General features: G+C 58.8%; 2 protein-coding genes across 3 annotated transcripts; both read right to left on the bottom strand.

Moving 5' to 3' along the window:
• Window positions 1-458: 458 nt before the first annotated feature.
• Window positions 459-14,824, bottom strand: MAN2B1 (mannosidase alpha class 2B member 1). 2 transcript variants are annotated; one of them, XM_019491148.2, is made up of 24 exons: window positions 14,657-14,824; window positions 12,913-13,015; window positions 11,945-12,118; window positions 10,500-10,693; window positions 10,048-10,180; window positions 9,542-9,684; window positions 9,146-9,262; window positions 8,979-9,061; window positions 8,442-8,562; window positions 8,276-8,354; window positions 7,922-8,031; window positions 7,553-7,660; window positions 7,354-7,470; window positions 6,506-6,691; window positions 5,948-6,045; window positions 5,170-5,287; window positions 4,592-4,710; window positions 3,740-3,841; window positions 3,329-3,416; window positions 3,104-3,184; window positions 2,095-2,319; window positions 1,282-1,431; window positions 978-1,080; window positions 459-839 (listed from the first exon to the last, which is right to left on the bottom strand). In XM_019491148.2, the coding sequence occupies exons 1-24, from the start codon at window positions 14,807-14,809 to the stop codon at window positions 700-702; spliced, it is 3,045 nt and encodes a 1,014-aa protein (XP_019346693.2). In that variant the 5' UTR covers window positions 14,810-14,824; the 3' UTR covers window positions 459-699. The 2 variants fall into 2 exon arrangements, with proteins under 2 accessions (XP_019346693.2, XP_059588263.1); XM_059732280.1 differs by lacking the exon at window positions 14,657-14,824 and adding an exon at window positions 13,746-13,975.
• Window positions 14,825-16,659: 1,835 nt separating this feature from the next.
• On the bottom strand, window positions 16,660-18,928 carry WDR83OS (WD repeat domain 83 opposite strand). Its single transcript, XM_006262767.4, has 4 exons — window positions 18,820-18,928; window positions 18,378-18,483; window positions 18,091-18,188; window positions 16,660-16,897 (listed from the first exon to the last, which is right to left on the bottom strand). Exons 1-4 carry the CDS (start codon window positions 18,867-18,869, stop codon window positions 16,831-16,833), a joined length of 321 nt encoding a protein of 106 aa, XP_006262829.1. The 5' UTR covers window positions 18,870-18,928; the 3' UTR covers window positions 16,660-16,830.
• Window positions 18,929-18,988: the final 60 nt, after the last annotated feature.

Below are 18,988 nucleotides of genomic sequence, written 5' to 3'. Positions count from 1 at the left end.
AGGTGTGTTGGGAGGAATCCTGGGGATGGGTGAGGTAGGTTCAGGTGATGGACTGGACAAGTTTAGGGGGGGAATGCCTAAGGAGGTGACTGCAACTGGGGGTGGATGTCAGCAGGTCTAGGTGTGTGTGTGTGTGTGTGTGTGTGTGTGGGGGGGGGGGGGGGGGGGGGGGGGGGGGGAGAAGCAGGACAGACACAAGACCGACTTTAAATATGTTGGAGGGGTTGTGAGGGTGGGCCTGGTGGGCCCCAGAAGCAGACCACAAGCTGCTTGAACCTGGTCCCTGGGATGGGGGGAGGGAGGGAAAGCTCCAGGCTGGGAGGATGAAGCAGGGCCAGTGGGGGATGCCCCTAGCTGGTATCATGGAGTTTGGGGCAGAGCCTGACCTAGACATGGGGGGCCCCCCAGGAGGGGCACTGCACCCCCCAGCAGCCTCTGCTATTGCCAGAGAGACTTGCTGAGGTTGTGACAGTGACCACAGACCATTTATTCAGGTAATGAGTCACATGTGTGTGCGTGTGCACATGGCTGTGGGGCCAGCCAAGGCCAAGGATGTACCTGAGCCTGGCCCCCTTTGAATCTGGCTTGGCAAAATGTATTGGCAGCAAGGGGGGATGGTAGAGAGAAGTTGCAGGCACAACCTGGTCCCAGAGGGGATGGAGGGGGTAGACCCACCCCCCATGAGGGAGAGAAGGGCCTCTACCTCTCTACCCACCGGGCAGCCAGACCCCCCCCAGTGTCTCTGTGCTGCACTGTGGCAAGGAAAGTCCGGATCTCCATAGGCTCCAGTGTGACACGGCTCGGGTCCAGTTTGGGGGGAGGCTGGGGCCGGGCTGCACCTGGAAGAGGGCAGGAGGTGAGTTGGGGGGGGGGGGAGCATGTCTGCAGTCCCTAAGCCCCCCTTGGACTCAGCCCTAGGTCTATCCTAGCCTTGTGGTGGGGTACCTGGAGCCCAATTCCCCTCCAGACTCTCTCACCTGGCTCCAGCCACCAGGTAAGTCGTGTCACATCCTCACGCCTCTGGTTGGCAGCAAGATTCATCTCCTGCAGGGCAGTGATGGTGAAGGAGGAGAAGAGGTTCTGGGAGTAGAGAGACAGCATCAGTTCCCACTCATGGCTGGGTCAGAGGCCCTGAAGCCTTAGCAGGATCATGAAGCTACATTGGAGGCTTTTAGGGCTTTGAAGCCCAGGCACCAGCCAGCACCAGGAGCAAGGGTCCTGACACAAGTACCTCCATGACACTGGCTCCAGTAAGAAGCCCTGGGGGCAGGCAGCACCTACCAGCAGGTTGAGGGTGACAGGCTGGGAGCCATTGGCACTCTCGCCCTGCTCAAACTGGTGCTCCAGCCGCAGGAGGATGGAGTTGGCATCCCACTGGGCCAAGGTCAGCAGGTGGATGTTGTGGGGCAGGTCCTGTCTCAGTGCTGTGAACTGAAGGGAGGGGAGAAGGGGTGAAACAGGCTGGAGGGGAAAGTGGGGGGGAGGGAACACACTTCCCCCCCCACCATAGTCTACAGCCAGGGCCTAAAGGAATGTGACCAGGCCTTCAATAACCCCAAGATCCCAACCTCCCCTTTCCTAGTTGGGGCAGGTGGGAGGAGGAAGAATCACAGTGGGAGGGGTTATATAGAGTACAAGGGTTTCCACACCAGTCCCTCCCCCCTGAGTTGGGCTGAGACCCATTTCAACTCTCTGTGTGTGTGAGCAGTTGCCAGAGGTGGGATTTGAGCCCACAGCTCTGAGAACCCTGTCCCCAACCACATGGGAACGGCTGTTCAAGGTGGGACTTGAAACCATCGCCCAGACGAACCAACCCCTGACTCTGTGAGCTCCCGCCAGAGACAGCACTCTGGTTCAGGGCCCAGACAACAACTCCTCACCCCCGCCCATGTGTAAGCAGTTGTCCAAGGTGGGATTTGAACCCAAGGAGCATACCCCTTCTTCCAAACCCTACCAAAAATGTGGGAGCAGCCACTCAGGATAGGACTTGAACCCACAGCATCAAGACATGCACGCATAAAGGATCCAGGATCACTCCCTCTACTCCAACCTGTAACGTGAGCAGTGGGACTGGACCCCAGGGCTGGCACTCACCCGTTGCCCCTGGGTGGAGGGGGCAGCACTGCCAGGGGCCAGCACCAGCTGCGGGGCCATGAACTCCTGCTGGGCCTGGAGGCGATGGCAGGTGGGTGAGGACTCTACCGTGTCCAGCAGCACCAGGTGCCGGCCCCGCACAACCAGCCCATCATGGAAGTCACCCGGCTCCATCAGTGGCTCCCCCACCCCCCGATCGTCATCGTACAGCAGTCGCCTGTGCACCTAAGGGGGAGGTAGGGCAAGTGTTGGCATGGGCCAGGCTGTAGACCAACCCCCCCCATAACCCTCACAAAGGGGGGGGCATCTGCAAGACAATAGAGCCCCAAGTGGGGCAGGGCCCCCAATACTAGAGAGAGGTGGGAGCAGGAATCAGGCTCCTAGAAGCCTTGGGAGTAGGTTATACAGAGCAGAAGGGTTCCCCCACTCCTAGGCCCTGCAAGCTGAGATAGGCTGAGACCCTCCCAACTTGCTCCATGTGTGAGCAGTCATTCAAGGTGAGATTCAAATTCACCCCCCAACCACATAAGAGCAGCTGCCCAAGGTGAGATTTAAACCCACAGCCCAGACAGCAGCACCTCCCCCTCCCCTATACACGAGCAAGACAGAACTCCAACCCACAGCCCAGAGGACACCCCCATACCCCCCAAAATATTCAAGCAGCCATCTGAGAAGAGATATGAACCCACAGCCCAGGCAGCATCCCCATCATGGCTGAGTCGTGCCTGAGGCAGGACTCAAAAGCCATGGCCCACAGAAAACATCCCTCACCCCAGGTAAGCACCCACCCAAGTCAAAATTTGAACCCATCGCCCAGACAGCATGCTCTTCCACACCCCCCATATGAGAGCAGTGCCTGAGGCCACACACAAACCCATGGCCCAAAGAATAACCTCCCCCTCCCCACAAGCCATGTGTGAACACCTGCCCAAGGCAGGATTTGAACCCACAGCCCAGAGTGCACCCCACCCCCCATAGGCGTGAGCCCCCACCCCAGCCCCGGCCTCACCATGAGCTCAAGGGAGCCATCAGAGACACTGGTGCCACCCTGGGAACGATCAGTAAGTACTGTCAGCTGGAATTTCCTGTTCTGGGGGACAAGACACCAGTGAGCAGAGTTGTGGCCATTCTCTGCTCCACCCAGCACATGCATCACAGCCAGTGAGAGGTATGAGGGGAGGAGGAGGGTTTGAGCCCCAACCCCTGTCCCACCCCAGGCCCAGCCCCCTGGTACCTTGATATAGATGCGGCTGTTGACAGGGTAGTAGTTCCCAGCCACCGGCTCTGTCTGGCTCAGGTTCCATGTGGGCCGGAAGTTGCGTCTGGTGAGCAGAGCCGGGTAACCCCAAGGCCAGAACCCCTTGCCAGAAAAGCCTTGAGCCACCCCACAAGCAGGGCATTTTGGGGGGGTGGCCAGCCATGGACAGAACCTAGGCATCCAGGATTCCAGCCCCACTCCCAGCTCTAAACCCACCAGCTTCCCACCCACCTCACAGCAGGAAACAGAACCCAGGTGTCCCAGCCCCTCTTGCTCCCAATCCCTTCCTAGAGTTGGAAGAGAACCCAACCCACCCTCCAATCCACAGCTCTTCTCCTAGAGCTGGGGACAGAACCTAGGCATCTGGGCCCCCACCCCCACAAACACCTGCGCTCCTGGATCTCCCGCCCGTTGGAGTCTGTGTAGAAGCATCCATCCGTCTCAAGAGGAGTGTCGAAACGACTGATGATCTCCTTGCCCCACCCGTCACTGTAGGGTAGGGGAGTGGGGTCAGGCCCTGGCTGGGGACCCCCTTCATCATTGCTGCCCCCCACAACTAACTTCCTAGGGGCCAACATGCACCTTGGCTCTGGAGTGGGGTGTACAACAGGGAGCCCTCGCTCTGGGGTGGGGAGGGAGAAACCCTGTAACAAGGACTCTTCACCCAGGGCTGGAGTGAGGTTGGCTCCGGGGTGGAACATGGGGAGACTAGGTATATAACAGGGAACTCTTGACCATGCTCAGCTGAGGCTGGCTCTGGGGTGAGATGCCAGGTGCTGGGCATAACAGGCACCCTTCAGTCTGAGATGAGGTGCAGCTGGTTCCAGGTTGAAGCATCAGGGGCTGGGACTGGTAGACACCTAGCTCAGGGCTGAGATGCAGCTGGGTCTGGGGTGAGATGTTGAGGGCTGGGTGTAACAGGGATCCCTTGGCCCAGGGCTGAACTGCAGCTGGCCCTGAAGCGGGATGTCAGACGCTAAGTATAATATGGTTCTTCATCCTGAGCTGAGATGTAGATGCCCCACACCAGAGCCAGCGAGGGTTGTATAAACCAGGAACCCCTCTCCCAGGGCTGAGATGCACACACATCGGGGGTAGGACTTCTACAGCAGACTATTCCCAGCGAATGGAGCCTGAATCCTGGTGCTGCAGGGCATGATGGAACCTAGGGGGTGCATCCAACACCAAGGACTTCACTCACAGCCCACCAGGCCCCTGCCCTCCCAGCCCTGCACTCACTCTGTGGGGATGGGTCCCACCGTCCACTCCAGTTCAACGTGGGACTCCCCAGCATAGAGCCGCACCACCTGGGAGCACCATGCTGAGAAGTTCTGATAGACCTCCTGCACCAGACGGTTCTGGGGGGAAACAGTGTGGGGGCAGGGGTCACAGCTTGGAGCATGGCACTGACCAGGGAGGTGGCAGGCTCTGGCATAAGGTGGCAGGGGCTGAGTAGAACAGAGACCCCTCACCATGCATCAAGATATGGCTGGCTCTGGGGTGCAGCATGCTATGCCTGAGTATAACAGGGTCCCTTGTCCAGCACTGAGATGGGGTGTTAGGTGTTGGATGTGCAGGGACTCAACGCCTAGCACTAAGATGCAGCTGGTTCTGGTGGAAGGGGGGCAATAAGGGCTGGGTATAACAGGGCCCCTCTATCCTGAACTGAGATGAGGCCACCTTTGGGGTGTGGGGTGGGACACCAGGGGCTGCTTCTGTTTCCATCATTGCAGCCCTATTTCCCCACTGCCAGATCCCAAAGACTGGGAATCCTGGCCCCGCCACAGCCCTGCTTAGATACCCCCACCCTGACGCACCTTCACCAGGTATGTGTGGACCCGCCAGGCCATGGGGATGGGCTCTGAGCGGTTAGGCCGGAAGATGTAGGCGCCTGAGGCCTGGCTGCTCTCCTCATTGCCAATGCTGGCATTGTACCTAGGCCAGACAAGAGGGGTGAGAGGATCAAGGGTCAGTCCTGGCAGGGAAAAAGGGGACACCTGATATCCAGCACCCAGCTCCGGGTGGAAGGCACTGTCCCAACCCCAGAGCTGGGTGCACCACAGCCCTCCCATGTGACATGGTAACAAAAGCCCAGTGAAACCCAGGAGTCTGGGTGCCCAGGCTCCCTTCTCTCATGTGCTTCGTCCTGGTCCCTGCAGCCCAAGAGAGAGAACCCAGGCATCTGGCTCCCCCCTGCAAGCTCTCTCCTGCTTTAACCCACTATATCCTGCTTCTCTCCCAGAGTGGGGAGAGAACACAGGCATGCAACCTCCCCCCTACTTCTACTTTCATCCACTATACCCCCTCCTCTCCCTCACCCAGAGCAGAGAGAGAATCCAGGCATCCGGGCTCCCTGCCACTCTCTCCTTTAACCCATTAGACTCCCTGCCCCACACAAGAACAGAGAGAGAACCCAGGCATCCAGGCTCCCCACTCCCTGTTCTGCTTTAACCCACTAGATACCACCCCCCACTCAGATCAGGAGAGGACCCAGGTGTCTGGGTTACCCACCTCTCTCCTGCTTTAAACCACTAGACAAACCATTGCCCCCTCCCAGATTGGAAAAAGAGAACCAAGGCATCCAGGCACGCTCACCAGAAGAAGCCCTGGGTCACAGGCAGGGTGATGCCCTTGTCCAGGTTCTGAATCTCTTGCAGTAACCCAGTGACAGGGTCAAACAGGACACGAACATGCTGGAAAGGTAGGAGATGGCAGACCTGAGCCCTAGTGGGGGGTTGAGGGAGGGGGGCAGATAGCAGGCTCCAAGTAGAGGCTGATACTCTGTTTTAGGCATGGCAGGAGGCAGATAGGGGGCAGCAAGCAGGGTCCAAGCCCCTGGGGGGGCAATTCCCAGTGGGAACAGAGCCACCTTTGAATTGAATCCCATCCCAGGAGTGGGGAAAAACCAGGTGTCCAGGCTCCCCCCAACCCCTGCAGGACCAGACCAGATGAGGCACGGTCTCTTCCTCTGCAAAGTAGCACGGGGCTGAGCCTGGCTCCAGCCACACTCCCCAACCCAGAGACCCCAGAGTTAGGGGCAGCAGCCACATACCCCCCTCCACAGAAGCCTTCTACTGAGTAGGAGCAGAAGAACCTGTTGTAGGTATGGGATCAGGGGAAAGAGCTGCCTATTTCTGTTCCCCAGTACAATACCTCATTGTGGATCTCCAGGGGCCGAGCATGGATCTCCTGAGGGCCAAGCTGGCGCTCCCCAGCCAGCCGGGTAACGGCGAAGGTGGCGTAGCCGAGAGCTGGGGCCACAGCTGGGAAAATAAGCTCGAGGCGAGCATTGCCTCGATCCCGCCGCAGCTGCCGTGTGAAGTTAGAGACAGGGATGATCTGGAGGGCAGGGCAGGGAAGGGTGGGTAAGGTTTGGGTGGGCTCTGGAGCAGCAGGGGTGCTGTGCTGTGGGGAGCAGGGCTTTCAGGCTCTCTCCTCCAACCTACAGCTCCCTTCCCAGAGCTGGGGAAAGAACCAGGCATCCAGGCTCCCAGCACCCACCAGCCCCCCCACTCCCATCCCAGAACAAAAGAATCCAGACATCCCAGTCCCACCCCTGCTCTCAATCCCTTGGCCCCAATCCCTTTCTAGAGCTAGAAGAGAACCTGGGAGTCCTGGTTCCCAGCCCCTCCTCCTTCCAATCCACTGCTCCCCTCCCAGAATTTAGGATGAAACCCAGGTATCTGGGCTCCAAGGCAAAATGCCCACCCCCTGCCCCCTAACCTGCACTCCTGGGGGGAGGGGGCGGGGGGTATCTAGCAGAGGGTGCTGTGCTGGGGAGAGGTGCAGCATAAGACCAGCAGAGAATGCTCTGGCCTCCAGTTACATCACCCTCTAGTGGCTGCCCAACTACCAACACAGCCCCTTCCCAGAAAGCTGGCAGTTCGATTCCTATCAGTGACTGGAACACCACCACCCCCCCTCCCCCCCACAGCCCTGGGGTCTTCACAGCCCCAAAGAGGCCTGGGGGAAGAGCCAGGTTGAGCCCCAGGCATATGCACCTCACTGAGCACCGCTTGCCCGTCGGTGTCCATCACCGAATACTGTGCCCCATTGACCGGCAGCCGCACGATCCAGCGCACGCTCCGGCCCAATGGGTTGTACAGGATCACTGTGAACTGCAGGGATGGAGAGATGGACACTGTGAGCCAAAGCAGCCCCCCAACAACAGTCTCCTGGCCCCCAGCCCCCGGGGCTCACCTGGCCAGCAGCCTCACTCAGCGGGCAGACGCTCATGTTGAGGTAGTTGCAGAAGATGAAGTTCTCTTTGCTGCCACTGATAGTGGCCAGCGCATTGCTCACCAGGACCTGCAGGGTTGGGGGGAAGCCTGGTCAGGGTGCATGTGAAAGGGGCCCCGTGAGGGGGAGGAGAGGCAGTAAGGGATGCAGCAGCTCCCCTGCTTTAACCCACTAGAAGCTGGGGGGCAGGGGGATCCAGCAGAGAACTTTATGCTGTGTGACAGGTTAGGGGGGTCCAGCAGAGGGTGCTATGCTGGGGGAGCAGTTACATATCCTGCAGTGAGGGAGCAGGGGGGTGCCAGGTAGCCCCCCATCCACACTCCCATGTACCTGGCAGGCTTCCCAGCCAGCAGCCAGGCGCTTGGCATAGTCGTTTGCCACATGTTGCTTCTCTGTCCCGCTCACAGCGTCATGGTGCTGGGCCACGGCCATGGCACGGCCTGGAGGAGGGATGGTGGGGGGCTTCAGCCAAGCCCCCCAGGTGGGACAGCAGCCTGTTTTACCCCAACACCAGCCTCAACGGGAACCTCCCCTCCTCCCAGACCTCAGCCAGATGCTCTCCTCCAGTGCCCCCACTACTGTGGGCTCAGTGCTGCCTCATGCTGTAACAGTCCCCCTATCCTCATCTTGGCTGTCACTCCCCCAGGTGTTGAAGGGGGGGCAGTCATGGTCAGCCTCACGTACGCAGCACGGAGCTGTCACCCTCGCCATAGGGACCCTTCCTGATGCCAGGACCAGCCAAAGCTTCCAGCTGTTTGCAGACCTGGTAGGAGGTGAGAAGGGTGGTGAACAGGAGTGACTGGCGTGGGAACTCATGAATACTGGTGCTGGCCCAGGGGTCAGGGGTCACCTGAAGAAAGTTGTTGCTGAGGCGCTCGTAGCGCTTGAAGCTGGGCCGGCTAGTGAAGTAGCCCGTCCAGAACTGGTGGGGGCCGTCCGCGTATGGGAAGAAGTCATCGTGCTTCAGAGACCTGCCAGACCTCAAGTCAGCTTGGCTCCTCCACAGCACTGGCTCTCCATGCCTCCCCAACCCCCAAACCCCTGCGATGCCAACTTTCTCCTCCTTTCCCCACCATGGGGATGGGCAACAGAGACAGGTGTTCTCCTCTGCCAGGCAGGGTCAGGGGTGTCCTTATGCCCTGATGTGGGGGTCACCCTGTCCAGTCCCCCATGACCCCCCCCCAGCCCATTCCTGGTCCCCTCCAGGACCCCCAGCCCTTCCTAACCCCCCTGCCTCATCCAGCTTTCCCCTCTGAACCCCACCAGCCCTGTAGAGCCCCTGTTTTCCCTCCACCCTCATCCAGTCACCCTTATCCCCCCCACCTCCCCCAGCCCTATCCTGCCCCATGTCCCCCTACCTCCCCCAGCTCCCCCTTCCGCATTGTACCAGGTGAGGTTGGCTTGGTTGAGTGCCCACAGGTAGCAGCTGGGCGTGGAGTAGAGCACGTGGACCCGGCTCCCATTTGCTTGCTGGAAGGAAAAGGCAGGAGGGAGGGGGTCAGCAAGGGGAATTCGGTGGGGGGGGGTGGGGAGAACTGCCCCCCACCATGGTACCTGGGCATTGACGTGCTGCAGCAGCTTGTCCATGTTCTTGTACCACAGGTTGGCGTTCTCATACTGGAAGTCTGAGCCCATCGTCATAACGATGTGGTTGGTGCGGTAATGCTTTGCCTGGTGGGGGTGGGGATGAGGCGCTTCTGATGCTGCAGGACCCCCCTCCCCGCACTGTGACCACTTTCAAGCCCAAGATCCAGGCCTGAGCTAGTGCATCCTTCCCTCTAGCACTGGCCAGGCACTTACTGCCAGTCCTGACACAGCCCCTCCACCCCAGGTAACAAGTCCCACTCCCCACCCAGAACTGGGGCCCCCAACCCCAACCTTGTATAACCTCTTCCAGTCCCCATTGCCCCCCAGAGCAGGGAGAGAACCCAGACACCTGCCCCCTCTCACCTGGGCCTCAGCAACTCGAAGGAAGGAAGAAACCCGTTCGGCCACATTGTTCTCATCACTCTTGTCATCCACAATAGGGTTGTCGGAGCAGAACTGGTCCCAGCAGAAGGAAAAGGGCGGCCCATAGCCATTGGGGAGAACACCTGGGGAGTGGAGGGGCAGCACTGTGCTGAGGGGGCACCGAGGGGGGCAGCACCCCCAGATCCTCACCCACAGGCACTGCCAGGGCTTATGATTGTCTCCCCCACTCCAGCCTCAACAGGCCCACCCCCAAGCTTGCCACCCCTCATCCTATTCAGGCCACATCTAGTGCACCCACAACCCACCCACCACACATACCCTGAACCCACTCAGTCCCCCAAGCTTACCACCACCCAGGCCCAATCTGCCATCCACCCCCTAAGGCCCCTTCACATCCTCCCATGCTTACCACCCCCAACTAGCCTTGCCACCCACTCCCCTCAGACCTCTCTCCTGTCCAGATTTCCCCCCCCATACACACACACCAGTAAAGAGGTCGGCAGCTGGGGGCTTCAGGCTGGAGCTGCCCCTCCACACCTGCTCCATCTCCCGCAGCCGCTCCCGGTTAGCCTTGTCCTGGTAGTCGAGGCGCCCGATGAAGAACCCATCGAAGCCCATCTGGAGCAAGGGGGGGGCAGGGAGGAGGTTAGGACCCAGGGAGGGGGAGGGGAGGAGAAGGGGGCTTGGGCCCTTCATCTGCCCCCTGCAAAGCCTCTTCCTCCTCCCCAGCCCAGACCATCCTTTCTTGCTCAAGGGGAAACTGGGGCACAAAGCCAACCCTGGAGCCCAGCCCCCAGGGAAACTGAGGTACAGAGCCAAGCCTGAACTCCAGCCTCCTCCCACCCATGGGGAAACTGAGGCCTGGAGCCTTGCCCAGGCCCCTCTTGCCCATGGGGAAACTGAGACATGGAACCAGGCTCCATCCCCAGGAGCTGACCTGGGCAAAGAGAGAGGCCTGCTCACGGGCATGGCCAAAGGGGTCGATGTGCCAGGCAACACGGGGGCGCCCGCAGGCCCCAAATGTCTCCTGCAGGAAGCGCAGCCCCAGTGTCAGCTGGTCCACAACAGCATTGTAGTGCACAGCTGCCTCATCATTCATGCACCAGCCCCCATTTGCAAACTCCAGGCGCCCTGTAGGGTGGGGGAGGGTGATCAGGGTCAGAGGTTCCTCCAAGATCCCCCACCCCTGCCAGCAACTCCCCCTTGCCACCCACCAGGAGCACAGGGAGGGGGGTGGTAGGTGAAGTGTCCTGCCCTGGTTAGGACCAGGTGCTGGCTGTGTGCACCCAGGGCATGTTGGAGCATGCTCTTGGCATATATGAGAGTCAAGAAGGAGATTCTAGGGGTCACTAGAGGCATGCAAGCCCACGGGCCTAGATACACTGGGTCAGCAGGAAACCAAGGCAGGGACAGGGTGGGGCTTACAGTCCACAGGCAGACAGCAGGGTTGAGGTGGGGAAAATTGGGTTGGGACAAACCCAGAGCAGCTGAGGCAGGAGAGGAGAGCCTCCAGGATCAGGGCAGAGCACCCATGCCAATATAATGTGTATATACAGCATGTAAGTGTGCACATCTGCATTTGCACACAAGGCACACACTTGGCACTGTAAGCAAACACCGTGGAGAGAAGGATGTCAAGAGGGGGAAAGCTGTAACAACCCAGATGACTCCAAGGGTCCCAGCCTCACAGGCCTGGCACCCCTACTATCCACCCAGAAGTAGTTGCCCAGGGTTGAAGCAAGACTGATGGCACCCCCAGGGCTGGGAACACGGGGCCAGAAGCCTGGCCCACATCCCTTCCCAGTCCCCACCAACACAGGCCCCCTCCTCTGCTGCAGCATGTGTGACACCACAACCACATGCCTAGCTGAAGCCAGAGCTTCCTGCGTGCATGCATGTGCTCCACAACATGGCATGTTCCTCATGTAGCTAGCCAGGGCAAGCTTGCTGTGCAGGCTGTGTGAAGTTCCCTCATACACTTAATGTGTGCTGAAGGGGAGCCTGGGAAATCTAGTCCCTGCAGTGTAGGGACTTCCCTACATAGAAAAAAAAAAATCACACATGGGAGAGACAGGGCAGGAGGAGAGGGGAGAGAGACAGACTTCAGCTGATTCAGGCCTGTGTCCTTGATGTGCTGCTAGTGTGAGGAGGCATATGTGGGTTAGTCCACTTCACATACACAAGACAGACACATATATACATGTGAAACACCACCTACACGGCTCAGCACAGATGCAGAGTATGCTCCACACAGGACAGGGCATGTGCTGCACCCCAGACCAACCCAGACACATATGCCCAGCAAGTGTATGAACACACATGTGGCTTGGGCCAGCCCCCCCTGGAAGCGGCCCCCTCCCCTCCTCTTCTCATCCCCCTCACCCTGGTTAATGAGCTCCCTGACGAGCTGGCGTATGGGCTCAGGCTGCAGCTGCCACCAGCGATAGAAGAAGGCCACCTCCACGTAGACAAAGCGTTTGGTGGGGTCAGCCTGGAGCTGGGGCATCACAGAGTCTAGGATGTACTGCACCCCGGCGTGCTGGATGTCATTGCGGGCTGGTGGGGCAGAAGAGGGGGCTGGCACACCTCCCTGGCACCCAGGGGCTGTACCAGTGCCCCAGAGGGGGCTTGTGTCCCCTGGAGGGAACAGATCCCAGCCCTACCCCCCCCGCCCCCCCCCCCATAATCCTCAGCCAGCTGGTGCCCTCACATCACACCCTCCACCCCCCAAATAAGTCCTCCCATGTTACTCTGGGCCAGAGATAAGATGCCAAGGACACTTACCATGGCCATAACCTTGGGTGATGCCACAGAAACCTTCCCCATAGTAACACCCAGGGACAGTGAGAAACAGACCCAGCCAGGCTGGAGAAAGCCTTACTCAGTGGTTAGAGCAGGAGAAAGCTAGGAATCTGGATGCCTGGGTTCCACTCCCAGCACTTGCTGGGCAGGGGTGGGGGAAGAGTGGGATAGGGCTGGGAGTCAGGATGCCCCAGCTGCAGAGAGAGGAGGGGAGGCAAACAGAGAGGATTTTGGGGAGGGGGTGGGCTGGGCTAGGCTCCAGGGTTCCAGCTGCCTTGAGAGGAAAGAAAGGGGCAGCAAGGGCCTTTCCCCATCCTAAGCACTTCAGCAAGAGCAGGTCGATGGGATGACCTCCAGGCTGCAACTGGAGACACTGTGGCACAGACAGGCTAAGGACACCCAGCAGGCCAGGGACAGAGAAGGGAGCAGAACTGAGGCAGCCTGGCCCCAAGCTCAGGTCAGCTCTTTGCACAACGAAAAAAGCCAGTGGTTACAAGCCTTTGTTACCTAATGAGCGAGATGGTGGTAGCCCCTCCCCCACCTTGTACCTCCATAGAAATACTGGTCCACTGTCTTCAGCCAGCCCACGTCATTGTGTGTGTGGGGGATGAGGTGGACGTTCAGCATCTTAGGCTCTGTGGCTGGGCAGGACTGAAGGGCAGAGGAGAACAAGAGAGCCCCAGTCAGGGGCAGCCTCAGGGTACCAGCCCCTGTGGGAACACTGGCCCCCCTGCCACCAAGAGTCCTTGGCCTGTCTGTGCCTCAGTTTTCCCAGTTCCCAGACCACAAACACACAAGGCCACAGTGGATAACTTCATGGCCGCTGACTCAGAAGAGACAGAGGCACGACCAAGAGAGAACCAAGGTACCCCCACCCCAGCTCTAGGAGGGAAGTGAGGCTTCATGGCTGGACCAAGTGAGTCACCATGCATGGGTTCTTTTGCTAGTTTTAAGAAAACAGTAGGGTACACAGGTTAGCTTGCATGAAGATGTCTGTGTTTGTTTGGTTTTTTTGCTAGTACTGGGAAGGGAGTGGGGTCCAAAGGGTAGAATAAGGTACATCAGGACTCCTGGGGTGTTTCTCAGTCCCTGTCAGGGGATAAGATCCAGTGGTCAAGAAGCAGTTAGGGTCAAGGTGTGTCAAGACCCCTGGGTTCTATTTCCTGCCCCCATCCCCAGCCGTAGAAAGCAGAGCTGGCTCTGAACCATCGGCTTTGACCCAAGACACGGTTATTACCACCCCATCTCCGTGACAGGAAACACTTGCAGAATAAAAAGAAGAAGAAAAGAGAAAGAGGCTGTTGGAGGGGGCAGGGTTTCAGTCATGAACAATGCACATCCCCAGAGGGCCGGGGGGGGGGGGGGGGGGCACGGTGACCACCTGCAGGCGGTGCCAGCAGTGATGGCAGCAAGTGAGGAGCTTCCACAGGTGGCCACAGCAGTGTTGGTGGCAGGGTGGTTGGTAGCAGCCAGCGGTGCTTCTCTCAGGGGGTGCACTGCTAATCTCAGGGGGTGCATGTGCACCCATGTACACCCCCTACGTATTGCCAATGGTCTTAGCCCTGGGCACTAGATTCATCCTGTTCCCCTTGGCCCCCAATCAGCTGTGAGGGAAGGGGGAAGTGTGACTGGAACTTGAGACTGGCTCTTTATCTGCTGCTGACTCAGCCCTGGGAACAGGAAGCCCCCTGCCATGGGGGGGGGGGGGGGGGGGGGGGGGGAAGGAAGAGCAGGATGGGGGACCAAACCCAGTGCCCTTTGTTGGATGCATCCCCTCCCCCACCATATTTAAGAGGCTTTGGGTTTCAGAGCCCCCCAGTGACCCAGACCCCCCCCTCTGCCCCACCTCCACAAACCCAGGATTCCTGACACACCCTGTTCTCCCGGAGCAGCCCTGCCCCCTCCTTAATCACAGCACCCCTTCCCCAGGCAGCTCAGGCTCCTGCTGTGGGGGGTGACTGCAGCTGCCCGCTCCCAGATCCCCACCCCACCTCTGGAGCCCCCTTCCTTCTTCCCCCAACTTTGCAAAGGAGAAAAAGGGACAGGCTGCCCCCTCCCACTCAGCCCCAACCCCCACCCTAGTGTCCTCCCATAGGAGCCCTGAGCCACTCAGCCCCCCACACACCCCCAATCATTACTTCAGACAGCCCTCCCCACAGACTGCCTTAACTAGTAAGTTGCACCATCCCGCCCCCTCTCCCCCCAACCCAGCCCCCGCTCTTGCACCCAATCCCCCAGCGCCCCAGTCCAGCCCCCTCTCCTACCCCGTGTCCCCAGTCTAGCCGCCCTCACCTCGTAGCCGCATCCGCCCGCCGCCCCCAGCAGCCCCAGCAGCAGCAGCCCTACGCGAGCCCCCATGATGACAACACTGCCACTGCCACTGCCGCTGCCGCTGCCGCTGCCGCTGCCGCCGCCGCCGCCGCCGCCCCGTCCCAGCCCTGTCATGTGACCGTCCCGTCACGTGACTTCTCGCCCTGGGGCTTCCTTTTAAAGCCCCCTCCCCGGCGTGGGCGGGGCCACACGGAGCTCATCAGCAGCGAGTGGAGCGGAGCCTCCTTCACTATTCGCTGGGCTGGGGCTCGGGGCTAGAAGGGGCATGCCGATTGGCTGTGCTCCCGGGCGGAACCAAAGGCGGAAATTGACATGTCTGTCGACCTATGCGGAGGTGGGGGCCGTGCCGTAGTCCTATCCCGGCAACTTTCCTAGTGATTGACAGTGCAAGTCGCCTACCAGCGACGACGCGCGGCTGCCCGCGAATCTCACCTTCCTCCCATAGGCTGAAGGGGGGCGGTAGAAGCTGCCTGTGTTGCGCGAGCCCGCGCTACGCTGTGATTGGCGGAGCGCCGGAGACGGGTGCGAAATCCAACCTATGGAGTGTCGAGTAGCGCGGGGACAGGGGGAGAAGCAAAGTTCCCTCAGAAGCAGCTATTTTGTTCCTTCCACAGCCCTTACAGGCGCCCCAGGGTCCCCCAGTTCCCACTATGGCTGCCCCCTTCACAAGCACCCCTGCATCTGCTCCCCACACAGCCCACAGCCCCTACCTCAGAGCCACCCCCAGCACTTAAACAGCTCCCAGTGCCATCCACAGGCACCGACATCCACCCCCACTACCATCCTTGTTCCCTGCTTACTTGCACCACCCCCCACCCACCCCAATCGCAGCTCCATCTTCCTCCTCCAAGGGCTAGCTCAGCACTGGGCTACCCCTGGGCCTCCTAAATGCACCCCCATGGTGGAACCCAGACCTGTGCCCAGGCTGGGATGATAGCCCCAGATGACATTTCCGCCACCACTGAAGGAGTGGATGAACCATGAAGGCCAAGCCATGATGGGCAACCAGCAAAGGGGCTGCTAGATGACTCTGCTGTGCCCTGCTGGGCACAAAGCTGCATAGTGCATTGATCTAGTGCTGGGGGAAGCAGCCAGCCCAGCTGCATCCAGGCCCAAAGCTTCTGCCTGTGGCACAGATGCAATGTGGCAAAAGGCAACGACATTGTCTTCAACCTTGGCATCAAAGTGCCCACCCCACGAGGATGATTCCTGGGATCCATGCCATACCAGGCCTCTCTGCTATGATGGATGATCTGTCATGGTGATCGGCACCACAAAACTAACAACAGCAAGAACGTTTCTATGCAATATGTAATTGCGTTGCCACACAAGGTCATGGAGGCAGATAGCTTTGCTGAGTTCAACCAGGCATTGGATAAATTCCTGATAGATCTATTAACAGATGTTAAACAGAACAGTTGGAGATGTTTTCTCTGACATCTCTAACCCAATAACGGTGAACGCCAGGAAGCATAATGAGAAGAGATGGATCCTTCTAGATATCCAGTTCAATGCTCTCCCTCTCTATAGCATCCATTTCTGCCACTGTCAAGGGCAGGATGCTGGCCTAAATGGACCATTGGTTTGACTCACTGTGGCAATACTGATGTTCTTATGCTCAGTGGTAGACACAAGAAGCCATTTTTGCACCGCGGTTGCTTAGAAAGCAGAGTGAGACCTGTCAAGCACCAGGTTCTGTCTACACTGGCAGCACTTCAGGGATCTATTCAGATGGAGCCAGTTCAATCAACAAGGCTCGGCTTCATACCTCCACAAGCAAAGCTTAACAAACTCTACAGGAAAAAGGGCGGTTAAGCCATAACTGTGTCTACGTGATGTGCTTTTCTGCCAACCCACCTGTGTCGGTCTGAGGCCCCAAATGATGACACTGACAGAGCACTAGTGGGTGTTTACAGTCACTATTGATCGGACACTACGAGGTGAAAGACAGCGTGCCACAAGCGTACCCGGAGTTACTTTTATTTTTAATTCTTGAACCAAAGTTCCTCCAGCAACCGCCCCCTCCCTGCAACAGCCAAAGGGAGCAGAGAGCGGTGTTTTGTGAGAACAACCTGAGAATCTGCCTTTCCTCCCACCAGGGTCCTTTGGGAGCAGCATGAAGACCTAAAGCTGTTTCACCATGGGGGAGACATGGGCTGGGGGTTCTGTAAATAGGACATCACCACAGCAGAGATAGACAACCTGAGAGCACAGGGAGGAAGGAAAGGAAAAACAAATTAGCTGGTTGTGGGTTATTTGGAAAGGAAACCAACCACAAGCTTCCTGTTACTATTTTAACATCCACCTTCATCCTGTCCACCCCTACCCTCCCCATCTGGGAAGAAACGCATGCTAGGAAGCTCAATGGTTTTACACCGCCAACCACAGAACAACACCAACCGCTCCCTGGCAGCTGTACGGAAGCCAGCTGTTGCAATTCAGGGCTGTAATAACTGAAGCGCTGTGTGCAATGAACAGAAAGGGGTAGCACTGCTTTGTTCTAGCTGAGGTCTACCCAGTGCATCCTGTGCAGACCTTGATGCCCTGTTTTCATGGTGTAGAGCAGTGGTTCCTAACTTTTTTGGACTTGAGGCAACCCCTCACTGGACTCAAGGCCCTCCATAATTTTTGTGAACTGAGCGATACCCAATTTCAGAAACTAATTTATATATTATGCTACTTACATAGGGGTTGGGGGAAATCATTCAGGTAGGGATGAGCCTAAGACTGGCTTATTCACTTAGCTCCTCCCAGCACCCTTCAAAAGAACCTGACAGCACCCCAGAGTGCCCCAGCACCCTGGTTGAGAATTACTGGCGTAGACAGGTAAGAAGAAAGATGCTGGTAAGAAACATAATAAGGGGGCCAAAATGTGGCCCAGGGAAGAGAGGCTATTTGGTGTGGAGAAGGGACAAAGTGGGGAGGCAGCAGCAGTTGTCAAATATCTGAAAGGCCACCACAGAGCTGCTAGAAGGCTCCTTATTCCTCACTCTGTATCATGGGACCCCAAACAGTGAGCACAGACGCAGCAAAGCAGGTGCATATTCAGCCTCAGAAAAGCCTCCCTTGCTGCAAGAGCCATCGGATGCTGGAACAAGCCACCTGGGGCAGCTGTGGGGGCCTCCTACATTGAAGGCTTCCATGCAGGGGCTGAGTAGGCATCCAGCTGTGGCGGCACATACAGACAGGTACCTGTGCAAAGATCCCTTCCAGCCCCACATCGCTGCTCCCACACCAGCACAGCCCCCTTGGGGGTGGAAGGCAGCCGCTGTCTAACCCTCTACCCAGAGCCAGCATTTGATGGGGAGTGAAAAGCATGCAGCTAGCCAGCAAAGGTGTGCCACTCACTTCACCATCCACATGATACACATGTAGCCCCCAGGGCCAAGACTCACATGAAGCTGCTCATCATCTGCTTGGTGTCCTCTGAGCTCCTGGAGTTGGCGAAGCTGATGAAGGAGCAGTAGACAGCGATCCAGGCACACCACTTCAGCTGGAAGCAGAGGGCCAAGTGTGAGGCCTACCCTAAAACACCCCCAGCCCGTGAAACCGGCATCTGGCTGGCCTCCACCACAGAGCCTCGCTGCCCAGCTTCCCCTCCAGCACGCGGGGCGTCCCAAAAAGCGAAGCAGCATGTTCTCCATGTGTTCTTGGCATCCCGACACCTGCCTTGCCCACTCACCTTGAGCATCAGCCCACACATGCTGAAAATCATGCCCAGGAGGTTCATGTAGTCGGGCGTAGGGTCCTCCAGGGTGGGGTTGTTCTCCGTGGACGGCGGCTTGTACCTGCATGGGGAGAGGAACACTGCCTTGCCTGGGCCTGGGGGCACTCAGCTCTGCCCGGAGAAGGAAGCACCAGCACAGGGCTGCCCATAGGGGAGGCAGGGAGCTGTTCATCTGTCACCAGCCCTAACTCCGTGGCAGGGAGGGGGGGGGGTGACCCGGGTCCCGGTGGGGGTGGGCAGGGGCCTGGGATCCCCGCATGCTACTTGGTGCCACAGGCTTCTCCCCAGGAACCAGGCGCTGGCCCCCGCCACAGTGACCCCCAGGCTCATCTGTCCCCCCCACGACCCTACCCCCCCAGGGACCTGCCTGCCCCCAGCCCCCCATAACCCTGCTCACCTGGTGACCTTGTTGGACCGGCGCGGATCCCCCATGCTATTGCCCGACATCGGCTCCGGCTCCAGCCCGGCCAGGCCACCGCTTCCGGCACGGGGGGCACAAGAGCCTGTAACACCCCGCGCCCGCAACCAGGGTTCCGGGCATGCTCCGCCCCCCAGAGCGGGCAGCT

The sequence above is a fragment of the Alligator mississippiensis genome, chromosome 8, assembly GCF_030867095.1.
Source record: "Alligator mississippiensis isolate rAllMis1 chromosome 8, rAllMis1, whole genome shotgun sequence".
NCBI lineage: Eukaryota > Metazoa > Chordata > Crocodylia > Alligatoridae > Alligator > Alligator mississippiensis.
This window is presented reverse-complemented; position numbering and strand designations above follow the sequence as displayed.

Coding starts and splice junctions, on each gene's coding strand:
- MAN2B1 (XM_019491148.2), bottom strand. CDS start 14,809: ATGACAGGGCTGGGACGGGGCGGCGGCGGCGGCGGCGGCAGCGGCAGC. Junction 8,563..8,978: donor AACCAAGCCAACCTCACCTG/GTACAATGCGGA, acceptor GAGGTCTGGCAG/GTCTCTGAAGCACGATGACT. Junction 2,320..3,103: donor ATGGCTCCCTTGAGCTCATG/GTGAGGCCGGGG, acceptor CCTCCCCCTTAG/GTGCACAGGCGACTGCTGTA.
- WDR83OS (XM_006262767.4), bottom strand. CDS start 18,869: ATGTCGGGCAATAGCATGGGGGATCCGCGCCGGTCCAACAAGGTCACC. Junction 18,189..18,377: donor TGTGTGGGCTGATGCTCAAG/GTGAGTGGGCAA, acceptor CTCTGCTTCCAG/CTGAAGTGGTGTGCCTGGAT. Junction 16,898..18,090: donor CAGATGATGAGCAGCTTCAT/GTGAGTCTTGGC, acceptor CTGTGCTCTCAG/GTTGTCTATCTCTGCTGTGG.